The 23,290-nt window shown below is 35.9% G+C and overlaps 1 protein-coding gene across 1 annotated transcript in view; it reads left to right on the forward strand.

Annotated features, from left to right (window-relative positions):
• Window positions 1–23,290, forward strand: part of LOC120637106 (transcription factor SOX-21-like) — a 76,312-nt gene that overhangs the window by 14,916 nt on the left and 38,106 nt on the right. The window contains exons 2-3 of the mRNA XM_039908755.1: window positions 254–513; window positions 19,009–19,203. Of these exons, the coding sequence (XP_039764689.1) occupies window positions 254–513; window positions 19,009–19,203 (455 nt within the window). The remainder of the gene's footprint in view (window positions 1–253; window positions 514–19,008; window positions 19,204–23,290) is intronic.

Here is a 23,290-nt window from a genome sequence, read left to right on the forward strand (position 1 = left end):
AGGTTGGGGTCTTAGCCTCTGGATGATCATGTGCCAGTATTATTTAACAAATTATGAAACCTTACGGTGAGATCTTTGTTAGGAACCAGTTGGTTTAGTTACACTTAGTACTTTATTCTAGTTTTTAATAAAAAATTTGTTGGCTTAGCGTGCTGTCCAAAGTGCGGAGGTTAAAATGCCAAATACAGACCCTTGTATTATATTTTAGTTTGTAATAAAATATGTGTTAACAGTTTTTTTTTTTTTTTTTCAGTGCCGCTGGTGCCATGTGCGAGCGGTCCGGCTACGGTGGCACGATGGCCCACTTCCCCATGGGCCACATGTCAGCCATGGGCGCCATTGGCACGATGGGCGCCATCTCCGCGATGAACGGACAGTGCCACCAGAAGAAATCCCAAGAGGAGCACATAAAGAGACCTATGAACGCTTTCATGGTGTGGTCAAGGCTGCAGAGGCGGAAAATTGCGCAGGACAACCCGAAAATGCACAACTCGGAGATATCAAAACGATTAGGTAAGTAACAGTAACTTTTTGACGAGTGGTCAGCTTAATTGCCTTTAAAGTCGGTGGTCATCAAAAAAATAAAAAATTAAAAAAAAATCAAAATTAATTTATTTCAAGTAGCTTATAAGCACTTTTGAAACGTCAAGTCTGTCTGTAGTGACTCTTCCACCGGCTCGGAAGGCAGATTCCACTGAGAAGAGCCGGCAAGAAACTCAGCAGATTGCTCTTTTTCAACATCATTTTACAGTTTACAATGAAAATATACTTATATATAATAAATTTTATATTTTGTGAGAGATGATGCGGAGCCTGCTTCCAAGCAGCCTTGTCGTTAAGAAATTCATCAATCGTATAGTAACCACGATTTATTAAATGTGTTTTAACACATTGTTTAAACTTATGCATTGGCAGGTCCAAAATTACCTTGGGAATCATATTATAAAAGCATATACTCAACATCACGGGTTGATCTTTAGCATGGAGAATTTGGGATTTTACATTTTCAGAATTTTGTCCATCATGAAAACCCAACTACGGTTTTGGACGGCCAATCGGCGCAGTGGGCAGCGACCCTTCTTTCTCAGTCCAAGGCCGTGGGTTCGATTCCCACAACTTGAAAATGTTTGAGTGATGAGCATGACTGTTTTTCAGATCCTCGGTTATATTATCTAAGTCGCCTCGTACGACACCCGAAGGAAGAGGTGACAACTGTTTTCTGATCTGCCGTCATCATACGGCATTCATTTCTCACTTACGCTTTCAGAAATATAATTATACTATTAAAACCGGCAATTTATTTGCTGCGTATAGCCTCCTGAAAAAATTCGCTTTCCCTGTAAGATCTGGTAGTTATTTAAACTAGCGTTTTCAACATACAGACTTCACTTTTATAGATACTTACATATAGTAAGTAGTATTTTAAAATCCTTCACTTTATTTCGCAAATCATTTTATTTGCTCTTTTTATCAAAGCTTACGTTCAAGGCAAACACCTACGTAGACTAAGTTAGATAACAACTTAAAATTTTTATCTTTTCGTTTACCTTGCGACTCTATTTCATCATCATCATCATAACTCCAACCGATTGAAACCCACTGCTGGACATGTGTCTTTTGTTGGGAGTTCCAAACTCCACGGTCGCGGGCCGCTTGTGTCCAGCGGCTCCCAGCGACTCGTTTGATGTCGTCTGTCCACCTTATTGGGGGCCGAACAATGCTGCGTCTACCAGAGCGGGGTCGCATTCCTGCATCTTGGAACCCCAACGTCGATCGGCTCTCCGAGCTATGTGCCCCAACTATTTCCACTTCAGCTTTGCGACTCTCTGAGCTATGTCGGTAACTCTAGTTCTTCTACGGATCTCCTCATTTCTGATTTGATCACGTAGGGACGACTTTATTTATATATGATACACCCTTAAAATATAAATAATCAATATACGTACGTTGAGCCAATCAGAAGACATTGCAAACAAGGTATTCTATGACAATCGATTCTCAGTTATATAATTTTAGGAGTTTGCGGGCTTTCACGATGGCTTTTATCACAAATTACATGTTAGTCACAATAACGGGCTCTCAGAGGATTCTTGACCAAAAATCCGATTGTTTATCTGAAATCCCATCAGGTTTTAATCAGACACAGGAATCGAACCGAGGACCGCTGCGATTCGCAGTTAGTTAACTTTATATAGGCTGGTCTGATTTAGTTTTAGAGCTAAATATAGAGTATCAGTTTCCAATACCGAAATCCTATTCAGAATCTTCAATTGATCCTTTTAGAGTCGAGCGTATTCATAAATTGGCTGAATTTAATTTGCCAATATTAACTACTGCTTGTTTCCTTGGTGATGGTAGATATAGGGTTGTCAAATATTACTCATATATTATAATTATTATAAAATTCTCAATAAACCGTCAATTTATTATGACTGAATAGTTGTTTACCGCGTATACCTATGTTATTTACTTGACCCCTAACTATAATAAATAAAAAAAAAATCTGGGATCAAAACCAGCCCATGTGCTGTTCCTGCCCTATCTCTGTGCTAAATTTTATCCAGATCCGTTCAGCCGTAATGGCGTTCAGCTTAATCTAGCTGTGTTGCTGTTTCACTAATCTGCAATAAAAAAAAAAAATAGCATCCCTTAATAAACAGGCAATAATTTTCAGACTCTCAGGCTTAATAGAAAAACAAACAAACAACAAACAACTTTTTAAATTAAAAACTTATTAACTTACAACTATATCAAATCATAAGTTACAACTTCAAACAGTTAGCACATGACAGAAGCTCAAAAAAAAAAAATTACCTAACAAAGCCATTTTACACACAATCTATTGGAAAACGATATTTTTTATCTTAAGTATTTTTTTAATTTAAAGGCAACTTAAATTTTATAAAAAGTTGCTAACCCTATAGACATGGAGGTTTCATTTACATTGCAAATTGATCATTTACATCTCACCTTTGTCACGAGAAGGCTCTTAGAATATCATCAATTCAATCCATTTAAACAATAGTGGAATATGTAAACGACGATAGTTAAGATGTAGATCCCAGACATGGCCAAAAGTTTATTCTATTTATATACATACATTCATTAGTAAGTACATCTTAATATCATAAAAATAAATTTTCTGCCTACACTGAAGTTCGCATGTATTTTATTTTCCTAGTATTAAAAGTTAATGCTCTTTATCACTTATGGCTCTTAAATTTTACCCAATAATATGTATAGCTTTGTGCAGCTTTTACTTTCACATACTTTAGGTTTTTGTATTAAAACTGGACATAAATAATAGCGGTCGTTCTCTGGTTTTTATGGATTCCCCAAAATCTTGTACTATTTAAAAAGTTCGCAACAAATAAAAATACTCACGTTCAAATAACAGATTGCAAAACCTGTGAATATTACAGAACACAGCAAATGATGTTATTACAAAAGTGTTAAAACGGAGTCATGTAATCAAGAAAAAGTTTTCCATAAACATTGAATGAAAATTAGGCATTTGAAACTATTAGCTAAATATAATAATAGTAATAGTAGCAAAGTTTTATATGAAATTTAAAATAATACCATCTGATACTGTAGGTGTGTTCCCGAATGAAGGAAATAAATTAGGGTAATCATGGTAAAGAATTTTATATCAAACCAGCTGTTGCCCGCGGCTTCGTACTCTGTTTGTTTGGTTTTTCATGAACCATACATTTTCCCGGGATAAAAGCCTTCGTGTATCCAGTGTATAATCTATCTCCATTCCAAAATTCGGTCAAATTTTTCAGTAGTTTTTGCGTGAGAGAGTAAAAAACCATTCATCCATCTTTTTCATATTAGTAAGATAACAATGAATTCAAATAAGTACTAAAAATGCGCCTTATTGTCATTTCTAAGCTAGAGTTCAACAACACATTAAAAACTGACCTTCAATGCTGTCCCACAGCTTAATTTGACAATATATTCTGCTCGCCCCAACGAACAAAATGATTATAATAACGTAAACCTGTAGACGTACACAATTGACAAATGTCTTCTACAAAACGTGCGCACAGAATGCGGTGCGGTAAAAAAAAATTGCTTACCGTAAAAAAAGGAACGCGCAATCAACCGGCAGAAGCCTCGCTGCGGGGTACCGGCCACCGAATTAATCAACGACTAAAAGTAAGCAAAATCCAGTCCTAACAGAGAATTTAAAAATGTTCAGAAAAGGGGAGACGCGGCCGGAAGAGTATGGAAAAATAAAACCTACCGCGGCCGCCATTCTGGCGGTGACGGCGAGAGGCAACGCCATGTTCTATTTTTCTATCCTTTTTTAACACTACCCGCTCTTATGTAGCCGGGTTCGGGAGGTTTGGAATACCTAAATTTTCATAGTCTAAAATCTAAAAACCGGGCGTGTAACTGTACCTTCTTTTTAATCTCAAACACGGGATATTTATTTGTGCCCATGGCATGTTTTTAATCTCAGTTGTTACTGGACGACTTTTACGTAAATATCGTTGACTTTTTGGGTCTTTCAACCTTTCACTATTCATATATGGCAAATATTTGGCCAAAAGGAATAAGTTTTGAGTTTAATTTCAATAAGTTACCTAAAGAACACCTTGCGTTTGGTACGGTACAAAGTTCTGTAGCTGACAAACTCAAGATTCATTTTCATCATCATCATATCAACCCATTACTGGCCCCTGCAGACCACGCGTCTCCTTTTCCTTCACCGTTGAAGCAAGTGATAAATTAATTTCCTAAAACGCACATAACTTCGAAAAGTTACAGGTGCGTCCTGGGATTCAAACTCGGCCCCTGAAGAAGAAGAAGTGAAGTCGAGCTCCTACCCAATGCGCTATCAGCTTGTTAACTTTAATTGTAATTTAATTTCGTCCAAGTGTTTGTTTACTATTGTAATCTTATTGTCAAACAAACATACGAGATAGATTATACTGAAAAAGCCAGACATTTTCACGAACATCAATACGACTTCATAAAAAGAGATTTGTATCCGTACCGCTCCAAAATTAAGAACTGGAACTTCACTTTTCTCAAGCTGCCAATACGTTCGTTTTTTTTATTCAACTAAAGGATTTTGCCCAGTTGTGGGATGCAAAAAGGATAAAGATGATGGATAATAAATGCCAGATTAATCAATAGTTATTAAAATATGCTACGGATCTAATGAGATTAATATAGATATCGGTAATGAATATGCTTAACATATAATAATTAATCGGTAATAAACATACTTTTATCCAATAATAAAACTGTTTTAATAAATAAAGTGACACAAGAGTGTCTGTTTAATGAATAAATTATATAAATAAAATGTTTTATCGCTTTTTAATTATCTAATAGTCATTACGTACCATATTTATTATCCAAATCCACAAATTGGTAACAAATTACTTAAAAATGTAATGCAATATAAAGTATAATGACACAAATTCCCTAGTTGCAAGAGTTTCTAAGCATTTTATCCACGCTAAAAGCTTTTCGGAAAAACGCTGAGCGTTATGAAACACTGTGCTCTTTCCAACTGTAGTTGGAACGAGGGTATTGTGTTTCTTTAACGAACGGAGCTGGGGCGACAGCGCTTGTATTGTCCTGTTCAAACAGCGCATGTTTTATGCATACAATGTCTTTTGGATGCTGAATGGGGACGTTTGTTGGCAGAAATTACTTGTTTCGTCTCTCTAGAGGGATGGGTTGAGCTAAAAACTCTGTCCTAAATACAATATCTGTAATGTAAGGTGTTTCTGTTTACCTTTTACTTATTTTTAAAAAACTAATGGTATTGAGCTATCACTTACTTGGGTTTTCCAGGAAGCCTGTGCCTCCTGCATTTTCAAGTTTTTTGATTTCTCTTAGATCTTTGCATCTATTCCTAACAAATAATATGGCCGAACCTGATTTTCGTACCTATTTCGCAAGTCCTAATTTTAAGCAGTCTGGAACTGTTTTATCTTTAGCGTAGCTGCAAGAAGCTACTTTCAATCTCTTGTTAAATTTGTTTACTCCAAATACGTTGACCAAATTATTTTTAATGAGTTTACTATTAATAAAATCTCTACCTTATCATCAACATTATTTTTTATCATGAGGGGTTATTCTGTATATAAAATGCATTATACGAAGATGACAGATGGATATTAGTTAGTTTTCTGTAGTAAAAGTCACAGTCTACACCATGCTTCAAATATGTATCGTTGCTGGCTTATATCTTAAACCACTCGCCAACCAGCTTGGAGCACCGAAATAATTAGTGTTACAGTATTTTTATAAACTGGGTAAATAATTAAACTTTTGATAACTATAATTTCTTATTGACCAGATATTTTATTTAATTGGTTAGGATTTTTACAAATATGCTTATAATTATTATTTAATTAATAAATAGTTTCCAAGAAACAATTTAAATTCGATTTGATTAACAGCCAATGTTCATGACATTGTTGGGTATTTAGTTGGTGGCAGTGGCGGTACTACCATACAAGCCGAAAAGCCGGGCTTGCGTTACAATAAATATCTCTTTAAAATTTTTCTCGACTATTCCGAAATGAAATTAACAAAATAATTAAAACTTGATAGCAATGAGGTTATAAAAACAATGTTTTAACTTTTTCTTAATAATGTGTATACTCTTTGTCTTCTTTACTGCAAGCACTACGTTACTCTGGCAGGTAGTCTCTGTGGTAGCAACCAGCCGAACGGCGCGGCGCCGCGCCGAACTATCACTATCACGCTCTTCGCGTGTCTTCGTACGCGATCGGAGGCCCCGCTTTGTCTCGCTCACACTCATTTGCTTATATGGGGCTTTTATTTTACTGCTCTCTCTTATAGAAATTTCAATGTATTTAGCAGAGACAATCTAGATAATTTAATAATTTAGTATGGAGATCAAATGCCAGATTGCGATTTGAAGTTAGTGAAGATGACCAGCGAGCGAATTGAAACAACTTCACGCGTGTTATTGTTTGCGTTACAACTAGTTGACACTCGACAGATTCATTATTATTGATTAGTAACTAGTTAGTTAGGTGTTTATTATTGTTTTTTTGAGTTGAATAGTGCATTTTACTGGTTTGTTTTCTTAAAAATTATAGTAAATATTGTAAAATATGAGCTCAAATTGTTTCTGTGGCGAAATCAAAAAATAATTGGCGAACAACAGGTAAATTTTTGCATATTCTTTTTCTAATGAAAATAATGGTTGGAACGCGGCTGGTTACGACATAAATTACCAGGCGTCATAAGAATTAATGAGAGCAGAACTCAAAGAAACACACTATGATTACTTTTTAATTTTGGCAAACATTGCATAGAACTTCTTTATCATAATTCGCGTGCTGACCCTAACCGTAAGTTTTTCAAAGATTTGTTGATATGGTTTGTCATTTAGCACAACAAGAATGGTGACTTAGAGATCATGACGAGTTAAATTTGTCCTTTAGGTAACTGGGCTTGCTCAAATTCAAAACCCTAGGAACGCCACTGGTTGGTGGGTATTTTGATATAGATACGGGTGCATTTTCGATACACTTCAGTCCTACATGGACTCGAACGATGTTAAGATACCTCCCGGTGTCTAAGTCGTTTATCATTAGTCTAATTTCTAAATCCATTCCAATAAGAGGAGGCCCTCTGCTCAGTGGCACAATAGGCCTCGGGTAACGAAGCTAAAACTGAATTGTGCAACATAAAATTAATGCCACTACACCAGTTCAATCAGTTAATGCTAGTTAAGGGTAGGTTTCGTGTGTTCGACCAACTGGCTGTCATAGATATTATTGTACAAAGCGTGTACAGGCTAAACAATAGGGCGCATTGTTGGGTACCTGTCGATAATCAAGAGCGGGTGTATTGCGTAGCGCTCATTGTTTAATGGCATTAATAAATCGACGCACAAAACGCGTTTTGTTTACGAAAACCAATCGAAATGTCGCCCGACAAATGTCGATGCGCTCCACAAAGGTATCGTACTACAATGCTGGCGTATCTTTTTACCAGAACATCTGTTACACACGGTGAAAAAGTTTTTCGAACATTTTCGTCATACAAATCCGAATGTAGATCATCTAGTTTGCTAATAAAAATATTAACTCACTTGTGTATTATATGAAAATGAATAATGAATTCATAGTTAGTGAGGCCAGCACAGTAAATCCATAAATTATTAGAGACCAAGATTTTTAGTAAAAAAACGTACCAAGTTGTTTAGTCCACATTACCTTGTACTTGCATTTGGAAGAAAAGACTGACAACGATAGATTTTATCCTTCTTTTTTTATAAATTCAGCAGTTAAAATTAGAGAATTTTTCTCCAAGTTTTTCTGATTTCTTTAAACACAAATTAGTAACATATTAAATCAATGCCTTGGATATGAGGATCAGTCAAAAGTGACTTCACAAATATCAATACCATAACAAAATGACTATGATGCAGCTGCGAATGTTGTTTTATAAATGTTTTTCCGAAACAATTTAGATCTTATTCAACTGGGTTATAAAATATGATCTTATAATATCATTTCGTGATACTTTGTGTTAAATTTGGATTTTATTGTACTATTTCCCGTACTTTCTGTTTTGGTTACCTCGCTAATTGCCTGGTTTATTTTATTCATCGAACTGTAGATCTTTGTATGGATTTGTATGATTTGACACTCTCTACAATATAATCTTCAAATTTTGACTAATAGTTCAGAACACATCGTAGCCGTGTGTCCCTTGTTTGTTTTCACTGCTGTCTGTTGCATTTACAACGTTCCCTACAATCCCGCCAACTGTTAGGGGCGTTGCTCGTACGCGTAGTTAATATTAATTAAGACGGGGCGGCCATTGTAGTCTTGTAATTGCTTTTCGTTTATCGACACCGCGTCAACCCTTACGTGTAAGTGGTGAGACGTGCTCCTTGATTACATGTATTAGATATTCTAACAGTACTCCCAGTGTTAAGATGGTAGTACTTCTTGAAATTTTTGTTTAAACTATTAATTGTTCTTGCAATTTGTAATTCGTACTTGTAGTTTTTTGTTTTAGTAGAGCTTTTTGTGACAGAGCTAGTCCGTAGAAATATTACCGCCACGGTTATTTCTGCCGCTTAGCAGCATTGTTGCAATTCTGTGTCCCGGTCTGAAGGGTGTTTTTGCCGGTGTAATTACAGGCACATGGCGCTTAACACCCACGTCTTAGGTTGATGGACACTGGGTCGTATGTTGCAAGACAAGTTTCTTGCATGCCCTGCTTAGTGTTGCCTTTTTTATATGTGATTGTTTTTCACTTACCGTGCTTGGTCCGTCAACTACCACTACAAAAAAAATCTTTATCTTCAGTAATTCTTTATCTAAATCGTATCTTTTCTTTGTTCTTCCCTATAACAATTTTATATCATGTATTGGAAACTTATTCGCTCTTCTTGGATACAATTTACTAATCTTCTTGTATCACATACAATCTTTGCTGCTTTGAATCATATATAATTATATATGTAGACATAAATCCCCGTGATATTAACTAGCTGTTGCCCTCGTCTTTCTTCCGCGTTTGTTCGGTCTTTTAATTCTTTAAATCCCGTAGGAATCATTTCATGGAACAAAAATTAATCTAAGTTATCTACCTTAGTCTTCTCAACTAATTCCATGCCCAAAATTAAGTTGACTGGCATCTTAATTAGGTTAGGTTAGGGGACAAACAAACACACTAACATTTCTTATACTAGTTAGTTTTCATCAATAGTTTTGATTGAGGAAAAAGTATTTTTCAAAATGTTCCATATCTTTGACATAGGTGTTTACGCCGCTACGTATGTAACAAGGGTCATTAATCAAATTGAACGAAAATTTCACCTTTCAATAAATTTGAATTTTGATACATCGTCGCTCCCTTCGTTAAAAACTTTTAATCTATTTACCAAATTATCCACGCCCCACTCGGCGGTAGCACATAACATATGTCGCTATCAAATTCCAATTTACAACGATTTTCCTCGCCCGCCTTTATATAGCTAACTTTTTACTCCCGATTCTTTTTTGCCTCTCCTTTTTTGTTTCAAATGCTCGCACCGCTTTTTTGTGCGGCAGATGCAGTAATTAAACCACGGTGGCTTCAGTATCTAATGCCATTGGCTATTATCCAGCTCGGTGCGAAGGCATGTCCAATAGCGACTCCGTTTATAATCGTATAAAGAACCCCGTGGTCGTTTTTCAAATGTCTAATTTTTTCCTCAAAGAATAGTGTGTACCCGACACAAATAACTAAGCATTGTGTATAAGGAATCTATTAAAAGTACACTATAGCGACTGTTCTGATAGAATGAGTGTTTTGTGCTGTCGGAACGGGAGCTGTTTTCAAAATAAATGAGCTTTTATTTTGGTAACTGATACCGAATCGATTTATAATAGATTTTTTGTCTTCGCCGTTTCTTTAGGTATCAAAGAAAAGATGGATGGATTTAGATTAGTTTGGAGTGCTTCGTTAAAGTGTAATTCGCATACTGATTTTTATCTTTTAAGTGTTTTAAGATATGTTTGTGCTTTATCTATTACTTTAATTTAGCCTTTGCTATCCGCCGCAAACAATCAGTTGTAGTTACAAAAACAGTTATGTAGTACTAGATACTAAATGCCCGCGACTTCGTTCGCTTATTTTATTTTCTCACCCCTGAACTACTACCACTTTGTAAAAAACATGTAGATATAATTTTCTATGAAAAACTCAAACAATTGTAATCCGCGTGACCGTTCTAATTTTTGGAATAAAAATTCTCTGTTCTTAATTTTATAGTAACAAACATATTATTGATATACGTATTGATATACTTGACTAGGCTACATGAATATTATCAATTTTCGAACTTATTAATAAACGTGGCATAACGTCGGAATAGTTATGCAGTGTTTTGTCACACTTCAAGTGACAGCTAATATCAGATATATGTATGAATAATGTATGTCTACTTCTTCACATTATTCTTCATATTATATGTCCATAATTAATCTCAATAACGTGCTCTGTGACATTATTAAACTGCTTGCACTGAGATTCATTGTTAATTTTCAACTTTCTGTCATATTTTTAATCTATATCTATGATAATGAATTGCTGTTCATTAGTCTCACTTAAACTTGAGAGAGGATCCCAAACCTCCTGAGAGAGGAAGCCAAATCGATCCATGATTTGGCTAATTTAGGTCTTGAAATATCCTTGGAAATCAAGGTAATATTTAAACGGTGGAAAAAATACTTTAATACCTAAATAAAAAAAAATATATATTAAGAATCGAAGAAATTTGTGTCTATATTTCACTTGGTCCCTGATTGGTTTGAAAACACAATTAAATCCGGTAAGTGGCCGTGCTTTACCGGGCAAGTCGATGTCTGCCGGGAATAATCCATAAAAAAAAAACTGTTGGGTACCTTGCCGTGAGCACAGAGATATTGATTCGATTCTATTCTCCAAAATGCCATTTCATTTCAAATGGAAATACCAGCTGACATGAAAACTCACTGACGCTGAAAATATTTGTAAACTAAAAACACCAACAAAACATGCAGCATTCGGCCAACATTCAACCAATGTAGCCGGCCCACAATAGGTTGTAGTAATTAAACAAGGGCACACAAACGCCCCTTTCAGCAACAACAAGGAAACAACAGTATTTTTGTTGCGTGCCCCTGACAGCCTGCGTCGCCGTGATAAGCCTCCACTCCCTACCTTCGAGTTATGTACTTAGCTACTCGTAAGTACTCCACGTGCCATCGTTTTGGTGTCTGCCATGGATTTAAATTACCTTTTTATTTGCAGCTTTCATTTAGCTCGTGAATTGCATTTCAGTTAGTGGAATTTTATTCATTCAAGGCCGAAATTAAAAACTTATCTACAATCCAAGATGCAAATCAATAATTTGTGCCAGGTCTATTCCCTATGCAATTGAATCATACCTGGAGTGAATTTTCAAAGTACAATTTGAATCTGTAGTTTTTTTTATGTAGTAAAAACATAAGTAATGTTTTTTTTTTTAATCATTACTTCACCCACTTAGAGATAAGAGTTTAGGCGTGGCTAGCGATATAGATGAAAAATGTCTTTCAGCGATAAATTAATTTAACCCTTTGTGATCTAACATTTTCACTCTTTCTAATTGAATTATTATGGTGCGTTTTTATTTATTAGGTATTCGATGTCAAATTAAATCTAAAGATAAGTGCCACTCAATCAAGTTTGCATGTATTGGAAATAGCAAAATTCCCAACATCATCCAATTTATAACAATACTTTTAAAGTTAGAATTAAATGAACTTAACGCTGTATAACGTTATGTTATTTTAAGTCTATTGAGCCGTGACCAAAATTATCTTTGCCACTTCAACTATTGTCCAGTTAAACTTCGCAATACTTGAAAAATGAAAGTAAGATCTGTCATGTATTTTTTCTTGTCGCATGGAATTGTAGCACATTTCTTCGGTTACACTTTTTCATAGTAATCACAATACCTGACTTGATCACTAAAAAATACAACAAAAACTAAAAAATATATCAATTTACAATTATACCATACAAATCAGAAATGAATTTTAGCTTAACCACTTGATGTTTGATATTCTTTAACCATCTGTATAATACCTTCTTGTAGATACGTATACATGCAAATTTTAGAAACAGCATTAGAAAGAACGATAAACCAGTAGTTGCTAACCAAGTAACCTGTAACCAAGCTTGAGCTTGACGGTTCCTCTGGTGCTGGAGATGCTCATGATCGATCTGAACACACTAATAGTAATGTGTAAATTTATTTTGACAATTCTAAAAAGAGGTCAGATTTGACATCACAAAACTATAACAATCACATTCATTTGCCCGATTAAAAAAAAATGTAATACTAAAACTGTCCCCAAGAAACAGTACAACAAATATTAGTTCCAAATAGCAGAAATCAAATTTACACAACCATCATTACTAATGCAAACCATTCAACGGCCCCTCGAAGACACCCAAAAAAAATCTATTAAGATTTAATAAAATCATGACCTAAATAACGTCTTACCATTTCAATTTTCCGGACGAAAGGGTGGGCTCCTTCGTCTTTGTTACCTCCCCCTGGCGCCCCCCTCCCATTGTCGCACGGCACACAAGCTTTCAGCGTAATGAAGAGCATTTTCGTCCGATTCCGAGCACAATGGCCGTTTTAATACAACGCAGAGAGGAAACTCCTTTGTCGCACTCAGCATTGTGACGAACGAGAGTGTGTTACATGCGCTGTTGTTTTTTGTCTCGCGTTTTTGTTTTTACGATTGTCGTTGACAAAGGTACGTAATGTAAAACGCCCTGTTCTCCCAGATTCGCTGATGACATGCGCAGGGTGTTTTGTCTCTACATGCTCGTGTGCTACAATTCTGATCTTTAGTTCGTTTGTATAGTTCGTTATGTTATATAATGTCACTGATAAATATAATTATATCTTATTACAAACGTTATGTACTATAACGTAAGTGGCGAGAGATAGTACGTTACATGTGTATTTTGCCTCACATTTTTGTTATTATCAATGTCGTTGCCAAAGGTATTTTAAGTAAAACATCCTATTCTCCCAGATTCTCAGATAATCCATAAAGGTTGTAATTATAAAATAGATGTTGCCAAAGATACTGCGGGCTGTTGTTGCGTCTGGCGTTTTATTTTCGATTTTCGTTCACAAAGGTTAAATTTAAAACGTCACGTTCTCAGTTTTTTTCTGGTCAAATTTTGGTTATTATATAGTTTCTTCTACAACTGGAATGATTTCATATTTTGCGCTTTTTATTTCAGTCTTTCGTTTTAGTTTTTACGATTGTCGTTGCCAAAGGTAACATAGTGTTTAGTATAACATGTATCAAATGCTTCGTCTTCTTTATTATTTATAAAGCTTGTTGTATATCACATTTAACCACTATTACAAGAATGTATACTTTAATCTGTACAGCGAAATATTTTGAGTTTCAAGCTTTGCTGTTTTTGAGTGACGCGTTTTTGTTTTATTTATGATTTGTTGCTGACATAAGTGTGTGACGTAAAACAATTTGTTGCCAGATACGGTGATTACATTGGGTAGTTTATTTCTACATCTAACTGTTGTGATCTTTATGGTACATTAAAAGGTTTTTCGGTACTATTCTTATAAAGAAACCAAGACCCATAGAATAGATTCGTAAAAATACTAACTATTAAGAGTAGAATAAATATATAAATATACTTGAGGTCCCTCGCGACTTCGTTCGCGTAAAAGTCAGCTTTAAAAGATAGACATATGCTGGCCCGGACATTTTTAGAACTATTAAAGATGAACTTACACCGTTTACGCAGCGCACGTAGCGTAAGACCTCAAAAGGAAAAAAAACCGTGATTTGGGAACATTCTTCGTTGGTGCTATGCTCCTATAAGTCTTAACGTGATGATATATACACTAAAGCCTTCTTCGATAGATGGGCTATCCAAAACTGAAAGAATTTTGCAAATCAGACTCGTACCTGAATAAATCAGCCGTTTAGTTGCAGTATAGATAAATAACCCAGATACCGACCCCAGCGCCATCTGTCAGGCTGATTTGTGAATCTAAACCATTCATTCAAATCGGTCCAAACGTTTAGGAGGAGTTCAGTGACATACACACGTACGGTAAAATTTTATATATATAAAGATAATAATAAGAACTAAGAATAAATATTTCTGGTATGAACTCTTTACATACGGCTTTAGTTCTTAGAATCTTTTTACTGTCTATGTAGTTATAGAGTTTTATATTTTTTTAACATTCCCGATTGATACCTACTTCACTTTCAAATCATGGCTAAGTGTTGATATTGTATGAGTGATGTTAGTTTATTGTTAGAGACGCTTTCGCACTAAATGAAGTCTGACAACCGTGAATATCAATTACAGTGTATGTTTGTTTATCGATACGGATTCGCTAGATGTCGACGATTGATAGAGTCCAGATGTTCACGAGATGTTTAAATGTCAATTTTACAATTTGAGGCGTAAATTAACCCAAGGAGAAAACAGAGAAACAGTCGAGTGGAGAAAGGAAAAAAAGAAAACAAAATAAAAGGTGGTGGAAAATAGAACACTTAAAAATGTCACAGTAAAATAGTTTCCCTTTAATAGAATCCATAATAATGTGAATGGGAATACATTTCTCAGCTGCATTATCAAATTTGCTAGTGCGATCTAATCTAGGAGAAAATAACATAAATTGTGAAAACTAACAAAGAAAAAACAACAAATGCCATTGGTCATAGAGTGAAAAAAAGGATTAACTATACTTTTTTTTTGTGAACAAAAACATAATAAAACGATGATCACTTAAGTTTAAAACTGCGTAACAGTGATCACGCCCTCCGTACTAACCTAATAAATCCATACGTACATACTAATATTGTTGATGCGAAAGTATCTGTTGATCTTGACATTGAGCAGAGATATCCTACGTCCTATAAGACTGCTAATTTATCTCTACCCATTATCTCATCTATCGCTATAGTAGAAATACGAGTAGAAGTCGTTTTAAAATAAAATAATGACAGTGTATAGTCAGTACATATTTGCAAATTTAATGTACGTTCTAAATTTAAGAAAAAATGTGACTGCAATAATTTAAACATTAGAAGTAAGAATAAACTTACAGTGCAATTTACAGTTACATAAAATTCATAATGAGTTTAAAGGAAATTGCATACAATTCTACAATAAGTACCTACTACCCATTGACATCTTGGAGATGTCTCTTAAAAAGTTCAAAGTTTGTATTAAACGTAAGCTTATAGAAAAGTCCTAATATAGTTTAAAGGACTACGTAATCGATAAAAAAGCTTGGGTGTGAATTATTGCTTAAATTATTTATATCTAACCAGGTTACTCTAATAATTTTAAATGACATTGTGAGATGGTGATAACAAAAAAAAAACACTCGACTAAGTTTGTTGTGGGCTTCTTCTTAGACCAGGACGCGTTTGGAACCCTCGTAGCTTTATTTTTATGTTTACGAATGTGGTTATCGCCATCATCTCACTACCGTGTAATTTTTATGTACACATCAAAAGTGCCACCTATGGGCCTACTTGAATAAAGATATTTTTGACTTTTGACTTTGACTTTAGTAGCAGTGCTTTTTGTGGCGGAGCTCGTTCGGGGCAGTACTATCGCCATGCTTATTTCTGCCGCTAAGCAGCATTGTTGCAATGCTGTGTTTGAGGCAGGTTGATAGACTTAAGGTGGCACTTTGCAGGGCGTATTCCTTTCATGCCCTGCGAAGGGTTGCCCTATTTATAGGCGACTTACCTTCAGATGGACCCTGGTCATTAAATGTAGAAAGTTATACAAACAGACTAAAATTGTTGATAGAAAATCAAAACGAAAAACCAAATCAATGAGAAAATAATAAAAGAAGTTAACAGTAAAAAATATAAATCAAATCATCTGAGGTAAAATAAAAGAGTAGGTAAACTTACATTAATCAAAACTATAATGGAACGTTTTGATATACAGAAGAAGTCGCGGGCTACAATACATTTCCTAGCTACATTGTTTCTGCATGCGATCGTTATTCAATGTTGCCATTGTTTCTCCCCGAGGCGGGATGTAGGAAATAATTATTGTAGAGTGGCAACACTCGGCGCACGTGCCGCGGTAATTGTTAATTAAATTAAAAATTATTTTCCAACCGACTGGGAATGCGAGTCGCCATTTTGTATAATCAAATGGGTCAAGTTGGCTTACGTGTGGATGGTGGCTACTCTGTGGGGCAAAGGGATGAAAAAATAATTTAAATACAAGGTTTCAAAAGTGACCTTATAAAAAACTGTAATCGGGTGATTTCTTTGTTTTCTTACGTCATAATTTATGCATTATTACAAGCTTTTATTTAATTGTCACAACATCAAATCTTGCAAGTTCAATATGACGTAAATTCGGATTTCCGATTAAACTGTATTTTTATTTAATGATTTACAATAAATCTGTTTACAATTAAATATTATTATGGCATCTTTTTCAAATATTTTTATACCCCTCCTACAAGTTAGCCTTTGACAGCAGTTGTGATTCATTCGAAAGGTGGTAGCGGACTAAACTATACAGGGTATGGCAGTTATATTAAACTCCTTACTATCTCATCGGAACGCTAAATCTCCATGCGGTACATCTTTGTCGGTAGGTATAGTGTTACGATAAGTACCTAACTAGATTCTCAGACAGTCAAAGAGGTCAAACTTAGGACGTCTCTGTGCATAACGACACTGATTAGGTATGAATTTTATTTTAAATATTCTTTGAAAATCACTTTAAAAAAATGTATATATTAGTGCCGCTTGGAAGATCAAAAACGAGGCAAAAATCACAAGACAGTCATCTTTTTTGCTTTCACATTATTAAATATGGATTTAAAAATATCTCTTTCGAATACAGAATCATTGTAATCTCTGGAATAGAACGACAAACCGTTTTTAAAGAAGCATGTCCCAAAAAGGAAATTACAAAGAGTTTTCATATCGCATCTTCGACCACGAGTCTCGTTTGACGTAACATATAATAGACGGCAAGTACACGATCCTTATCATCCCCACAAAAGGCAACAGTACGCTCCCAGAAGTATCGACAATAATGAGGAACCGGGAAAAACTTCTGTAGCGGAATGAAAAGCGCAAATTCGTCATTAGGCGGCGCTTTCCGCCATTGTTGTGCCCTTCCCGTTCGCTCGCTGGCGAATTCGGGTGCGGGGGAGCGGGACAAGAGATGGTCCTGCGACCGGATTGTTCCTTTCTATGTTGGCGACATTGTTTTCGCTTTTATACCCCGCTGAATCAGGATTGTCTTGTCTATTTCAATGGCCGGTGGCGCCCCTCCACGGTATCGATACGATGAATACAGCCTTCTATAAATGGGGGGAGACAAAGGGTTGGTTGGTCTCTTTGAATCGGGTTGGGAGACAGGTCGTTCGTGCTTTCGATTATATTGTATCGATCAAAGGCTTTGTCTGCGCAATGAAGGATGGTTAGAGCAAATTACTTTTCTCTTTTTGTCCCTGTGTCATAATAGTGGGACGGATGGTTTGTTTTATCTATTCATATCCAAAACCTTTTGTTTTCTGAAGAGGCTTTTTTCATCTATTATTATATCTGACTGTCGCGAGCATGAGACAGTCAATTATTTCTTTTATATCTGTATATATTATCATCACATGTTTTAACATCAATGCTACTTCGTACTTTTAACTTATATTCGATCTAAGATCGTGTCGAGGAGTCTGAAAATACTTGTCTTGTAGACAAGTACTTTACTTGATAATCCCTATCCCTACTTCCCTACTAATATTATAAATGTGAATGTATGATTGTTTGTTACGCTTTCACGCAAAAACTACTTAACTGATCCTCATGAAACTTTGTACACATATTCTTGGAAGTGTTAGAAAAATACATTAAGCTCGGTTCCTTTGGGAGAGGGGATGAAAGTGTTTGACGATTTTACACCATAACTCCGACAAATTATAACCGATTTAATTAATTATTTTTGTACTATAGAGGTTGTGAGGTACTATATATGTTTTTAATTTTGCCCAAACTTTGTGTAGATCTTATGAATGTGGTTGGAGATTGAAGACAGAACTCCTTAGCGGACAGCAGCAAACCCCTCATTTAAGGCTTAGCGATACTGAATACTTTAAACTTTTTTGGAACTACAACTAAATTGAATCCCACATCAAAAAACAATATCAAACGCAGACGAAGTCGCGGGCAATAGCTAGTACTTGATAATTACTTTGAATCATTTAGTTTTTTTTGATATTTTTTTTATTTATTTCATTATTTTTCTGTTATTGTTTAGTATAAGATGACTTTACACCATTTAATAAGTTCTAAACAGTCGCTAGTACATTGCTGGTGTCTTGGTTAGTCTGGTAGATCTAACAGGAGTCAATAGCATTGTAATTTTTTTTTTATTTTCCGGTACAATTTATTTACTATCACGTATTACCCACAGGTGCAGAATGGAAACTTCTTACTGAAGACGAGAAGAGGCCGTTCATCGACGAGGCCAAAAGGCTGCGAGCTATGCACATGAAGGAACACCCCGACTACAAGTACAGGCCGCGGAGGAAACCGAAAACTCTGAGGAAGGAGGGCTACCCCTACTCAATACCGTACCCCAGTGTGCCTATGGACGCCTTAAGGGCTGGTAAGTACCTATACATTTCGAACTTAACTAAGCTTTTCTAAGCAGCCTTTAAAGATCCCATTCACAGGCAATCCGACGCTGCGATCTATTGCACGAGCATCACAGATATGTTCCTGCGAGCTGTTTATAGGCTATGGTTTTCAACTCACCATCAAGTTAACGTAATTTAAGTACCTAAAGTAAAAAGTTTGACGGCCGATTGGCGCAGTTTGCAGCGAACCTGCTTTCTGAGTCCACGGCACACATTTGTGTGATGAGCATGAACGTTTTTCAGTGTCTGGGTGTTTATATGTATATTCTAAGTATTTAAGTATATTATTCATAAAAAAGTATTCATCAGTCATCTTAGTACCCATAACACAAGCTACGCTTATTTTTTTCCCAGGCAGGCAATCGCTCACCGAACAAACACACATACATGGTACACCCACCCAAACACACACACACAGACACACACACACACACACGCGTGCGCGTGAAAACTACTAAGCACTTTAAAACTACTCTTAAAAGAAGGCTCCAGGCATTAACTTTTACAGTAATTTTATTTACCCAAATAAACTATTTTAATTTTTCTTCAATTTTGAACCGTATTTGTATTTCACCAGAGTGCTCTTGCTTGAGCGACCCGCGAGCCATTATCCGAACTATTAAAGTAGGATTATAAGGTTTGCTTTGTTTAAACCATTCTTTAAGGCCTTAAATAACGTATCATTAAACGCCATAAAGTGTTTTATTGTATAATACGTGTGTTGTTGTAATCACAAAATACTAATGGACCACCCTCTCTAGCAAAGTGGGAAATCATTTTTACCAGTTTTTTTTTAATTTTTCGACCACAAATGTTATGATTTAATACGTCACTAAAAATTTTAGTTTTAAGTGTGATGCAATTGGATTGTAATGTATGGGTCTATGCCACGCCGCGTTAATTTGTCGGCAACGTCGCCGTGGCGACGCTGCGACGCCGCACCCTGTGGACGCCAAAACGACGGTGCGTCGTTTCAACGCGTCGTGTGGAGCGGCCGTAACTCTGAGCTTTCTTATCAACTCAACATGGTCACTAACTATTAGTGACCATGTTTAGGTTTTGACTATTGAGTGTCGTCTAGCTTTACATCTACTAAACGTGTTCGTTATCTTAAGAATTATCGGCACATCGGTTGCGATTATAGGACCAACTTGTTAACAATAAAAAAAACTAGCTAAACGATCGTTCATATTTCTATGAGATTAGTACTTTCTGCGTAAATTGTAACCATAGGTGTCTACGCGTTGCGCCGCCACGCCGTGTTTTTGTTGGCACCCCCGCCGTGGCAAATGCGTCGCCTTTACGGTGCGACATTGCTAAGCGTCGTGTGCAGCGGCCGTGACTCTGAGCTTCTTCATCAAGTCCGTAGCTAGTGAACAGGTTTCAAAGCCGAAGTGTAACTATTGGTTGTCGTCTAGCTTTACATATACTTAGCGTGTTAGTTATCTAAAGAATAAGCATTACATCGGGTGCGATTATAGTAAAAACTTGTCAACAATAAAAAAACTAGCGAAACGATCGTTTATACTTCTATGAGATTAGTATTATCTTTTTAATTTGTATCCATGTAGGGGACTAAGCGTCGTCTTTACGTTGCGTCGTTGCAACGCGTCGTGTGGAGCGGCCATGACTCTGAGCTTTCTTGCTTCTGCTCTTCAAGTCCATAGTTAGTGACCAGGTTTCAGAGCCAAAGAATACTATTGTGTATTGTTTAGCTTTATATCTACTTAGCGCGTTCGTTGTCTGAAACATCAGATTATCGGTACATCAGTTGCGATTATAGTACAAACTTGTCAACAATAAAAAAAAATAGCTAAACGATTGTTTATCTTTCTACGAGATTTTGAACTTAACCTTTGTCCTATCGAATTTCTGAGCAAACACCGCTGCATAGCCCAGTCAATTAGAAGTATCCAATGCCAATTGTGCGTTTAGTCATTTGTGTCTTGTACATTTCAACAGTTCCACTTAGGCTTCCGACATTGCCGTTATCTGTTATCTAAAATGCAGTTTGAAATCATTGAAATATAACACTAAGACAAAATTTTACAATCTCACTGACAAATCGTTAATTTGTAAGTTTGTTTTTATGAACATAATATGAATACTTAATATTTAAGATAATATTATGTATAAGTTTTCATCTTAATCGCATTATAAAACATTCATTTCTTTTTACATTACATTTCTTAATAATCTTAACTGCGCGAAACATGCATGTTGTCACGTAAATCCTGACCTTTTCTCACCTCTCTAAAGTGAGATGACCAATCAAGTACCAATTATGAAGTCACAAATCGTGGTTCAAAGTACGAAAGTTAAGAATGTACAGAGAATCAGCGCCTAAAACTAAGATCAGATCGCTGCATTATTGGACTTTTCTAAATAATCACAGCGTAGATATCACGAGCCTATTAGTGAAATACAAGAGTTAGGCACATCTTTTATACCAATAATAATAATAAAATTTGTTACAATAGGTGTTTCTTATAGATCTCGTCACCAATTCATAGTTTAGGAGTCACGGAAAAAAGTCGTGACCGCGGCCGAGCTTTTTGTTGGGGCTAGTGACCGAGACTTTCTTAAAATGGCCAGAGTACTTGAAATAGTTGTGTTTCCGTTAAGAAGTAAACAGTTTTGTCAAACTCCCGGGCGCAGTGGTGAGCGCTGTGGTTTTAAGTGGGAGTTCCCAGGTTCGATCCCCGGCGAAGGTAATTTGGGAATTAATAATTTCAGTATTGTTTACTGTCTGGGTGGGAGGATTTCGCCGTGGTTGGTTTATACCCTACCCACAGAGATGTGCCGCAAAACGATTTAGCGCTCCGATACGATGTCGTGTAATTAAAATAATATCATGAAAATTAAGCGTAATTCAAAAATCCAATAGTTAAAAAAATTTTTTACACCTTACCGTATCGCATTTTAGTTAAAGGTTTTTAAAGTCAAAGTCAAAAATATCTTTATTCAAGTAGGCCCATAGATGGCACTTTTGATGCGTACATAAGAATTACACGGTAGTGTGATGATGGCGATAACCACATTCGTAAACTTAAAACTAAAGCTACGAGGGTTCCGAACGCGTCCTGGTCTAAGAAGAAGCCCACAACAAATTTAGCCGGGTGTTTTTTTTTTGTTATCACCATCTCACAATGTCATTTTAAATTATTAGATTATATAATGTCAATCAATCAATGTCATTATATATTATATTACATATTTTAAATTTTAGATCATATTCGGTTAAAAGAGGCTGTAAACTGAACTCTTCGACAATCGGTAAGTTAAAATATCTGAGGCTACTATTCATTGGAATTGTATAAGCGGTAACTTAATTACCATCAGTTGCATAATAGGATTAAAATCTGGAAAGTGGCAGTCGGATTTGCGTGGTGAGAATTCCGGACCTTCATACCATAGGTACGTTTATATTCGCCGCTGACACACAATTAAACAATTATACTTGGTTCAACGGTGAAGGAAAAAATCGTGAGGAAACCTGTATGTCTAACTGTTCTCCATAATGTTATCAAAGGTGTGTGAAGTCCGCCAATCCACACACAGATGATATAAAATGGACAAAATCTCCAGTACAAGTTATAAATACTAAAGGTTAGGCTTTCTATAACTCTTACAATGCCTATCCTTAAGTTTTTTATAACTCTAATCTGCCATAATAGACCCTGTGCATACCCTCTATGTACGCCACTGATACCCGTGCCCTGAAGTGCGCCGGTAATAGGTTGAAATGAAGATGATGATATCTTGATTATCCTAACTAACATTATAAGTTTAATTGCTCTAGGTTCATAGCTTAATATAAATAAACTGAGATGGTTATAACAAAAAAAAATCACCCGGCTAAGTTTGTTGTGGGCTCTTTCCTAGACCAGGGCGCGTTTGGAGCCCTCGTAGCTTTAGGATTAAGTTGGCGAACGAAGTTATCACCATTTCCCTTCAATTATGTAAACGTATATGTATGAACGCTTCATAAGTGCCTGTGCACTCAAATTTCTTTATTCATTTAGGCCTACTACATGAATAAAGAAATTTGAGTGC

The sequence above is a fragment of the Pararge aegeria genome, chromosome 3, assembly GCF_905163445.1.
Source record: "Pararge aegeria chromosome 3, ilParAegt1.1, whole genome shotgun sequence".
Lineage (NCBI taxonomy): Eukaryota > Metazoa > Arthropoda > Insecta > Lepidoptera > Nymphalidae > Pararge > Pararge aegeria.